Here is an 11,223-nt window from a genome sequence, read left to right as displayed (position 1 = left end):
ATGTGGAAAGTCTTCTTGGGGCCTGGGATGGGGGTGAGGGAGGAGGTATGGGGGCAGGTGTAGCACTTCCTGCGGTTGCAGGGAAAAGTGCCGGGTGTGGTGGAGCTGGAGGGGAGTGTGGAGCGGACAAGGCAGTTACGGAGAGAGTGGTCCCTCTGGAAAGCAGATAAGGGTGGGGAGGGAAAGATGTCTTTGGTGGTGGGGTCGGATTGCAGATGGCAGAAGTGTCGGAGGATGATGCGTTGGATCCGGAGGTTGGTGGGGTGGTACATGAGGACGAGGGGGATTCTTTTTTGGTTCTTATTGCGTGGATGGGGTGTGAAGGATGAGTTGTGGGAGACACGGTTGAGGGCGTTCTTGACCACTGAGGGGGGGAAGTTACGGTCCTTGAAAAACGAGGACAAATCTGGGCCTCCTGCAGTGCCACAACGATGCCACCCGAAGGTTGCAGGAACAGCAACTCATATTCCGCTTGGGAACCCTGCAGCCCAATGGTATCAATGTGGATTTCAGAAGCTTCAAAATCTCCCTTCCCCCTACCGCATCCCAAAACCAGTCCAGCTCGTCCCTGCCTCCCTAACCTGTTCTTCCTCCCACCTATCCCCTCCTCCCACCTCAAGCCGCACCCCCATCTCCTACCGACCAACCTCATCCCGCCCCCTTGACCTGTCCGTCCTCCCTGGACTGACCTATCCCCTCCCTAACTCCCCACCTACACTCACCTTTACTGGTCCCATCCCCGCCTCTTCGACCTGTTTGTTTCCTCTCCACCTATCCTCTCCTCTATCCCTCTTCTATCCGCCTCCCACTCTCTCCCTATTTATTTCAAAACCCCCTTCCCCTCCCCCTTTTCTGATGAAGGGTCTAGGCCCGAAACGTCAGCCTCTCTGCTCCTATGATGCTGCTTGGCCTGCTGTGTTCATCCAGCCCTGCACCTTGTTGTCTCGGATTCTCCAGCATCTGCAGTTCCTACTATCTCTGATTCAACATCAGGCCCTTACTCTCTTTTTCACTAATTTGTAATTCAGTTTGCTGGCCTGCCCGTACTTCCTTTATCTTACTTTTCTCTGGTGTTTCTCCATGTGATACGCTTCTCAAAAGTTTTGCTAAACATCAGGTATGCTGCATCCACAACATTTCCCTCACGTAACATACCATTATCACAAACAGGGAATTGTATGAGGCTTGTCAAGCATGACTGCCCATCTTGACACCTGCTCTGGTTACTTCTTTTCTTCACATAGATGTTGATGGACTGCTGTGACTTCCCAACATTTACTGGTTTTATCTTGATGTGAGAGTGAGTTGTCCATTCTGTGTTACACCATTATTACGTATTTATTTTCTGTAGCATCAGTTGAGGAAGCAGTCCATTGTAATGTAGTGACAATCTACACTAAAGATGAAAATCAAGCTTTTCCTAAATTACATTGATAATTTTGCATGAAAGGATTTTAAATTTTATTTTGTTTTACTTTATTACTTACCCCATTGAATTTGACCATGTGTCAGCTGTAGCTCATTGGGCAGCACTCTTGCCTCCGAACCACAAGATTCCGGATTCAAGTCCCCACTCCAGGGGTGAACACATAAAATGAAGACTAACACGCTAATGTAGTATTCAGGGAGGGCTGCATTATCTTTTGGATAGAATATTAGATTGAAGGCTTATTGGTCTACTTTTTTCCTATTATTGTATGGGACGTGGGTGTCACTAGTGAAGCAAACATTTGTTGCCTTTGAATTAATTGGCTCGCTCGGCCATTACTGAGGGCAATTAAGAGTCAACCACATTGCTATGGGTCTGGAGTCATATATAGGTCAGAACACTTAAGGATGGCAGATTTCATTCCTGTTGTGACACAAGGATAGAAAGCCAAACCAAATCAGTCTACCTATCACTGGACTCACAACACAGTGAAATTAAGATATTCAATCAACCTCAAAATTGCTCCATTGTTCCTCAGCAAACTTTACAAATAATACATCTTCGACACTCAGTTTATAACTTCAGAAAAAGTTAACAATTTATTGTTACGAAGATAACTTTTGTAAAACACAAATAAACAATAAAGCAATATAATTAGTATCTATAATCTAAGCCCAATATTCTTGAATATACACCCCACCTCACACACAGACCAACACACAGTTAGGGTATACATTTTTTTAAAAAATGAAAGAATCGTAATTTGCCAGTTGAATAGTGTTTCAACAATGCATACCAGGCCTTCATAAAATCCTCTGATGATTGCTTGTGTTACGTACATGTAGGACCATGTATCTTCCTTGAATTCCAAAGTCAACAGTCAATGTTAACAACGTCTGTAGTCTGCTGGAGACACTTGTTTCTTAAGATTGGGGTACTTTTCTCAGAACTTTCAATAAATCAATAACTAGGGAATAACTAGAGACAAGCAAAACTGAAAAAAACTGCTTCCCAGTCCAGCAGCTTCTAAAGCAAAACTGCCTCCTGCCCAAAACCCCAGTCGGCACCAGTTTATTTGTTTCTCTCTGTTTTCACAGTCTCCTTGGTTGGCTGGCCAGCACCAGTCCTCCCTTGATTGACCAATTCAACATCCAACCAGCTGCCAGCCCCTGAGCATGACAATATCCCAGTGCTGAATTGTCTACATTGTCCTTAGAGCATTATCTTTCCAGGCCAGTTCCCAACAGCAAACGCCAGTCTTTTGTTCTCTTTCCTTTTTCAAATCAGGCTACTGTTCAAAGTTCAATTCTCAACTGCAACTCACAATTCTAAACCAAAAATGAGAAAAAAAAAGAAAAAATAAGGACGGTCTCAACATTCCCTAAAGGACATTAGTAAACCAGATGAGCTTTTATAACAATGAACAATGATTACCATTAGGCTACCTTTTAATTACACAATATATTGAATTCAAATTTTACCATCTGCCATGGTGGGATTTCAACCTATATTCCCAGAACATTAGCCTGAGACTCTGGCTTACTAGTCCAGCAACGTCAGTACTCCCTCACTACCTCCCTCGAAGGTTTAAGTAAATAATCCCATGGCAGCTTAAAACAGGGTAGCTACCCCTGGTGTCAGGGTCATTACTATTTCCAGTCAACATCATAAAAACAGTTTATCTATTCATTATCATATCGTTAACCACACTCACAAATGTCAGTGGAATACAAATGTTAATCTGTGATGTTGACACAACCAACAAAGAATCTTTGTGGCTCTATACCTGGAAAAGAGGATTATGTGAATCACAGCCTTCTCAGTAGTATTTATTTTCAGTGTTCTTTAATAATTGTCAGAAGTCAGGAAGATTCCTTTTGTTTAATGGACAGGTTAATTGTCTATTAACACCCCCCACCCCACTCCTAACTCTGCTACAAGCCAAAAGCATCACATCTATAAAGAATTTATTTAGTTACTAATAAAGAACTCCTTAATTTAATCTATGAATTCTTTAGAACATCACTTATGTGCCTTTGTTCATAACAAAATATTATCTGCTCCCAAATGATTATGCATTTATATTTCTTGCACATAATCTTGCTGATACTATATATCTGTGTATCTACCTGCCAACTGGGAGGTTAAAGTCATGTTGATGATTTTCTGGAACAATAACTGTACAACAGAGAAGGAACAGTTTAGAACGTGGTCTATGTTAATTTAACCACAGTTATTTTCACACACATCTTTACATCCAGTCTCTAAATTCAGTAAATCTTTGAAAAGAGGGAGCGTTTCTTCTGATACAGGCAACATGCAAACTGCATGCTGTCTGCTCATTTAAACAATGGGAGTGTACAGTGAGTGCAGTGTTGTGTAGATGCCAGTGAGAGCCGGAAGTATTCAATCATGAGGATGCTAGCACAAGTTCAAGACCACCTGCCGTACTTAAAGCCAGCCTGCACCTCTGGCTGGAGCAAGTGCTGGTTCATTTCAAAGTTAGCTTATAGAATAGAAATGAAAACATCACTGCAACATAAAGTGTTGGTTAAATTGAACTGTGGCGTAATGAATAAGGCAGACTTAAAAATTTCCCATGAAGGGGTCTTTGGCTGTAAAAGTTTGAAAGATTTTTAAAAATGTTATTAAACATGCAGCTCCTTCACAATTTTCTAGACTGATCGGAAGCTCAGAACAGAGAAATAAGGAAAAAGAATAAACTGGGCTTTATTCAGCACAGGATAGACATTGTTGATTGGGAAGTACAATATAAGTTAACTGGTAAAGTCAACCAATCCTGGGAAAGATACATTCAAGCCTGCTAAAGGAAGAAGAATCGGGGGGGAAAAGACTACCAATCAGTGCAGTGAAAGCATTTGTGTTCATCTGTGCTCTACTCTGTTGACCTGCTTCACCTTTCAAATTACTTTCATCAACATGCCAGGGTGGCCCAAGAGCAAAGGCACTATCTATCTCTCAGGATCTGGATGCAGCGTCAAAGAGGTTCAATGAGTGGTCAGCATCATTGAATGAATCTTCAAATGCCAGATCCCACTAATTGTGCAGCTAGAATTATACATTGCTCAATGCACCAAACTTCCATCATTCTTTGTTAAATAGCTTGTCCTACTCTACATGCCCCCACTCAGTCTCCTCATCAGTTGTAGTCCAAGGGAATTGCAAACTATTGTACCCATGTTTGCAAGCAAGTGACCTTTGCAGAAACCTTGAAGTCTGGACAGAATCCTTCTGCATGTGCCAGGCTAGTCCCTGTTGACTTCAGCAATATTAAATAACTCTGGACAGGTTTAGCAAAAACAGACAACTGCAATGAGGTTGGCATTTTGAAAGAGTATGTTAATATATTCTAACCTAGCTGGTAAACAGAATGTAAGTGATATAGATTTTCTTTGTGTGGAGAATTTATTGACTACTCCAGTCAACAGCTCACTTCCCAGTCTCATCTTCCCGCTTTTTAGATCCAGACATCATTCAATTAATTTAACACCCATCACCTGTTTCCTTTCTAACCTTAACTATTTGATGTATTGACAGGTCTAAGTGTACTGGAAATCCCCATACATCACAAATGTGTTACACTTTTGCTGAAGTCCAGGATGAGCTAAGATTGGGGAACAATCCTGCACATGTACTCAAGCTTTTGCTTCCGGTGGTTATTTCTGCAATGGATATTCCATAGTTTAATATTCTTTGTCTGCACTTCAACTAAGCTTCATTATAACAGTTAAAGACCAAAATAGCTCATACAGATCACTGGAGTTTGTAGCTCCAATACTTTCCTGCCACATCCAACTGCATTCTGAACACACAGCACAGCAAGAGGCCCTTTGGTCCATCAAGACTGTGCCATCACATGATGCCTTTCTAAACTAAAAACTTTTGCCTCTGTGCAGTCCATATCCCTCTATTCTCTGACTATTCATAAGTCTGTCAAGATGCCTCTTAAATGTTGCTATTCTATCTGCCTCCACCACCTCCTCAGGTGTTATGAAGGAAAATTTAGCAGACAGATTTAGCAATAGTGAAGAAAGGGCGATACAGTCTCAAGTCAGGATAGTGTGTGGGTTGGAGGAAAACTTCCAAGTGTTGTTGTTCATATGCATCCTCTGCCTTTGTTCTTCTAGGTGATGGAGATGATAGGCTTGGAAGAAACTGTCAAAGAGTTTTGATGAGTTGCTGCAGTGTATCTTGCAGATATTACACTGTGCATTGGGAAGTGAGTGTTTATGGTTGTGAATGCAGGCTGCTTTGCACTGGGTCATTTCAAGCTTAAGTATTGAAAGAACTGCACTCATCAAGATAAATGGAGAATATTGCATCATACTCTGGACTTGTGCCTTGTAGATGGTGGGCAACTTTTGGGGAGTAAGCACATGAGTTACTTGCCTCTGAAGTATTGCCTCACAGTATTTATATGACTGGCCTAGCTCAGTTTCTCAACAATAGCAATCCCTATCAATGGCAATGTTGATGATAGGGATTAATTGATGGTAAATGTTGTTGAATATCAATGAGTTAGTTAGATTCTGTCTTACTGAAGGTGGTCATTGCCTGCCATTTGAATGATATAATAATGTCACTTGCTGCATCCAGGTCTTACTTAAGTGGCCATGGACTGTTTCAGTATCTGAGGAGTTGTGAAGTGTGCTAAATGTTTTTCTATCATCTGTGAACATACCACTTCTGATTTTATGATTGAGGACAGATCACTGACAAAGCAGCTAAGATGACAGGACCTAGGAAGAAATCTAGAGAAACTCTTGCAGTGATGTTCTGGAATGATAAATATATGGATGATGCTTTGAATGACAGATAGCAGAGGAAGGGAGTAGAGAAGGAAGTGATTAAAGTTAGCAGTAGTCGGTCTTTGTGAGAAAGACTTGGGGAAACTCATGGTCAATTTGGAATTGCATCAATCTGATTCGGTCTAATACAGTGATCAGAGACAATGGGGAGAATTGTTGTGAATATATCGAGTTTGTGCACATTACTGAATACAATGGCTTCAGTCTTCTTAATGTTTAACTGAGGAAACCACAACCTCTTGAAAACTGCAAGACTGACCACAGCACAAGCAGGAAAGCAGCTGACTGCTGTATAAATGCATGAGCAGAGGGGCAAGTTACATGGATAACTGGCATTATGTTTCTTGTTGGGTTCACTTAGACAAACAGAGGTTTATGTTTGCAACACAGTAATGGTGAATTCTCTCCATGTGTAGTGTCTTGCCTTTTATACAAATTAAATGCCATTTTTTATAAGGTTTTGTTGAAGTGCTGTATAATGCAAGTTGTTATTCTCCATGTCTCCACTAATTTTTCTCCCCTAAAGCTTGTGATCCTGGGATACATTTCTTTAGAACCAGATGGCCCAGTCAGGCAGCTAAGTTGAGTATTCATGGATTACTCGTCATTGTGATGCAGTTGGGAGGAGTGCAATGCAGTCACTGTTAAACCCAGCCTTCTCCTAACTCTGTTTCCAATCTCCACAACTGAGTGTTCAAGCAGGGATCACAGGTCAGCGGTTAGGAACAGAAACATGAACTAATTTTCCTCCTGTCCAAGGTAGGAATAATGGATATTACTGATGTATAAAAGTACAATACAGACAGTTACAGCCATCTTGGGTTATAAAAGGAGAAAATCAGCCAACATATTTCCCCTCTTGCATCTTAACAAGTAGCTGGTTGAGAATGGGATTTGGTTCAGCTATTGTGGCCCATGTGGTTAAATAGCTTGTCACTGCTGAAGTCAAAGTTCAGGTGAATAAGGGCAGAGTGCTAGAGGTCACTAGCGGCACCCATATAACTATACCTCACCAAGGAATCAATACTTTAAGCAAAGAGAATATTGATCTGGATAACACATTGACTTCCCTCACCTCACACGCAGACACCTCGCTCCCAACATAATGTCCTAATCCGTTTGCTTTGCCTCGTTACTATAACCAACATGTTTTTAAACAACACGAGTTAAATGAAACAATTTTTAAATTTAAAGCAAATCCTTAGGATTAAAGTTACAGCAGCACCTCCCCCCCCCCAAAAAAAGGCATATTCCTGAAAATTGTTAGAAATCACTAAATTAACTGTCTTGAATGAATAGTTTATTTTGAATTAAATCTGCGGAAGGCAATTCTTACTGTTTGATATTGAAAAGCGATTAAATGAAATGTCAATAAAATTTAAACAAGCTTTTGACCATTACTAAGCTCGACATTAGACTAGGAATTCGTTTAGGAATAAGTTTACAGGGCAGGTGTTTTGTAATACGTGAACATTAAAAAAAAATACGAATGTCCCTCTCATTATGGACACGCGCAAAAGAAATGAGTAACTGTTTCTTTCCAGTTTTATATGTTACAAATATTCTTGACTTCTTGACAATGAAACCACAAACCACATTTCAATGAGTATGACTTTTATATATAATGTGTGGTGTATAGCATATTCACCTCTGCAGGTTACAAAGAATTTCCAGATTGATATAAAGGGTTAATTCTGTTTTTGTGTAAGATGCTCCTTACCCTGAGCTACTGCCCCTCCTTGTTTCTCCATCCAGACAGTCTGACTCGATCCCACCTTCCTGCAAGCACCATCAGAAGGGAAGAGAAAAGGCGAGTCCGTAAGAATACCGCTGTAGTACCAAAGATCAACGCCACCCGGATCTCAAAGCACGCATCTCATTTCAAAAACCTGAGCATTGCACCAGCACACACTCAAAAAAAACAATGCAATGCAAGCATATCAGATTGCAAATTGGGAGATTACAGTGCAAAGTAAGCATTGCATTGCAAACGAGGAGAGGGGACTGCAGACGGTCTCTGGCAACCAGCCCAGAGAAACTGTGACTGGGGTGTACCATTCAAAACGGTATCTCACTCAATGAATCACATAATTCCTCACTAGTATTGCGGACGAAATCTGAATGAATTTAGTTACACATCGTGGTATCATGCAGAAATAGAAAGAAATTGCAGCTTTTCAACGTAAAACTACCAATAATTCAGATGGACTACACCATCTTTTGTTACATTGTCCCACAGGGATATTTTCTAACATTGTCTGTGGCGCTTTTTCTGATAGTTTTCCCTGGTAAAAATGACTTGTGTTAAACATAATGTCTGATCAGAGGTCAGCTTATTTCCCAATTAGAGCTGAAAGTCACAATCACTATAGTTTCAATTCGAAACCCTTCAATAAAAAAATGCTCAATATTTTTCAGGACCAGCGCTATAATATAAATTGGTGGCTGGAGGGGGGTGGGGAAAAACTAATATGCAGCACCTTTCCACAAGTACTGTTTTGAGTGAACATGTGGACTCTTAAGTTACATGTAGAAGTTAATAGATTGTCCGTATGGTGTGGAGAGGAAGACAGTTTGAAAAATAATCTGATTTTACTGCAAAGAGTGTCTGCAGGGGCTAAATTGTTTGGAAGAACATATGAAGCCAATAATAAAGTTAAGGTTAGGGTTTCCTAAATGTTGATTTGCAAAACTCATGCATCTAATGACCCAAGCAATCTGGTAGTTACTTGACATGACATGTTTCACGCTATGTTCTTGCTCTCCCTCCTTTTGGTTTATCCTAAAAGCAATTACTGTAAAGACCTTTATTGTACTTTATCATACTTTTTTTTACTGAGGTGGTTAGAGTTAATCAGACAAATACCACCTGCACACAATGTATCAATAAAATGCTGTTTTGTTTAGTCATGAATGAGACGTGGATATTGCTGGCAAGAACATCATTTAATGCCCATTCAGTAGTGCCCTCGATAGGTTGGTGGTAAATCATCTTCTTGGATTGCTGCAATCCGTAATGGGAAAGTACTCCCTTATATATTGATGGTGATATTTTCCAAGTCAGGACCGTGTAAGACATGAAGGTGATGGTGTTCCTGCACATTGCTGCACTTGTCCTTTTAGCAGGTGCAGGTTGAAGGTTGGAAAAGCAAGGTGAGTTACTGGATTGAATTTTGCACTCTGTAGCCACTTTGAACCATAGGTGAATAGGGTGACTGTTCAAGTTGTTAGATGCAACGTCAATCAAACAGGTACCTTATTCCTAAATGGTGTTGGACTTCTGAATGTTGTTGGAGCTTTACTCATGAAGGCAAGCGAACAGTATTCCATCACATTCCTAAGTTGAAATGTGTAGCCAGGAAGTTGGGGTCGACAATCAATTTTGAGGACTTCTAAAACCACTCCCTCCCAATTTGTACCACTGTGCTGCCCTACTGGTGGAATAAAACATAACTGGAGATGATGATGGCAGAATATCAGAGAATCCTAGAAATTTACAGCATAAAATGGGACCATTCAGCCCATTAAAACCTACTGTGCCGGAGGAAAAAACCAAGCATACAACCGTAACCAATTTTTAGTTCTTAAATATCCTAAATATATATCCTATAGTTCTAGCATAATCTACTTGCTGTTACATTCTATGCCTTAACTCATAAAGGAGAATATCCAGTATGGTTTCTCAAGGACCTTATCTCCCTGGCCTACTACCAGGTCACGGATTAGTGGACATCTACTCCAGATCCTCTGCACTTCTTAGTATCCTACCATTTCTTGTGTATTCCTTTACCTTGTTTGTCCTTCCTAAATCCATTATTTAACATTCTCCAGAACTGAATTCCAATTGCCACTTTTCTGCCCACCTTACCAATCCATTCATATGTTTCTACAGTGTACGTTTTTCTTTCCCACTTTCAACCAAATGGTCAACTTTTGTATCATCTGCAAACTTGCTTCTGACATTTAAGTCCACATTGCTACTATATACAGTGGAAAGCTGGAGGTCTGCAGAACCCCACAGACTGTGGTTATTGACTGGAAGATATGATTCCAGGAGTATAATTGTATTGTTTCATTGCTGATTAGCATATTAAAGATGTTCTTTTAGCAATCAAATTTACGGTAAGAAAAATCTGTCTTTTCTGACACCAATGCATACTGTCTCAAGTGTTTATATCTTATGCCATGAGTTTGTATTTCAGTCCCCAGATTTTTTTTCTAGTATGTAACATCTGCTGATTATTTATTTTCATGCTGTCCTGTGTTGCCTCCAGCTTTGAATCTTTGAACAGAAACATATTTTTTATCTAACTATTTCCAAACATAAAGTGGTATTCTCAGGGAGAAACATGAATCATTATAACAACACTTTGGAGCAGTCTAAGCTGTTACCCTTGGTAACAACACTACGTGGAATGTGACAGACTGTAAATCTGTTGGAATCAAGAATACTATTTGTGAAGTAGTTGCCCCAATTGCTGTTACTGCTGTCAGACGGTGTGTTAAGATTTAAATTCTTCAAAAACAAAAATGTATGCGAGAAGATGGTGAGGAGTTATTTTTTGCTTTCACTTAGTCACAGGCTAAGGATGTGACTCAGCCCTAAGGCACTGTTTGATTTTCTGATTTTTCAATTTACACAAAGATGGCTTCTGAGTTTATTTAAAGCAAGGGAAATAAAACAAATATAAAAAGCAAAGACAAAATCAGTTACCCGACCAGTAAAGTGAAAACTTAAAAATGAGAATGTATCTATGGGGGTGATAATTGTTTCAGGCAACATTGTGTATCCTGTGCTATAAAGTAGAAAGACATCTAACTGGTACCCTGAGTTTCCTAGTTGACAGGTTCTTTAGGATAAGTGAAAGGCAACGAATGAAAATGACAGAAACAGCGGCTCATCCTAACAGAGGTGTAACAACAGCATCACTGCTGTGGTGATGACTGACTATATCTCTATAGTAA

The 11,223-nt window shown here is 40.2% G+C and overlaps 1 protein-coding gene across 2 annotated transcripts in view; it reads right to left on the bottom strand.

Annotated features, from left to right (window-relative positions):
* The window catches only part of dbndd1 (dysbindin domain containing 1), a 31,724-nt gene extending 23,471 nt beyond the window's left edge, over positions 1 to 8,253 (bottom strand). For both annotated transcript variants that reach the window (XM_048605920.1, XM_020515440.2), the window contains exon 1: positions 7,979 to 8,253. In XM_048605920.1, coding sequence (XP_048461877.1) covers positions 7,979 to 8,009 — 31 coding nt within the window. In that variant the 5' untranslated portion in view covers positions 8,010 to 8,253. The remainder of the gene's footprint in view (positions 1 to 7,978) is intronic.
* Positions 8,254 to 11,223: the final 2,970 nt, after the last annotated feature.

Source organism: Rhincodon typus, chromosome 15 (genome assembly GCF_021869965.1).
Source record: "Rhincodon typus isolate 14 chromosome 15, sRhiTyp1.1, whole genome shotgun sequence".
NCBI classification, from domain to species: Eukaryota; Metazoa; Chordata; class Chondrichthyes; order Orectolobiformes; family Rhincodontidae; genus Rhincodon; species Rhincodon typus.
Note: the sequence above shows the minus strand (reverse complement) of the source record. Positions and strands in the feature narration are given on the sequence as shown.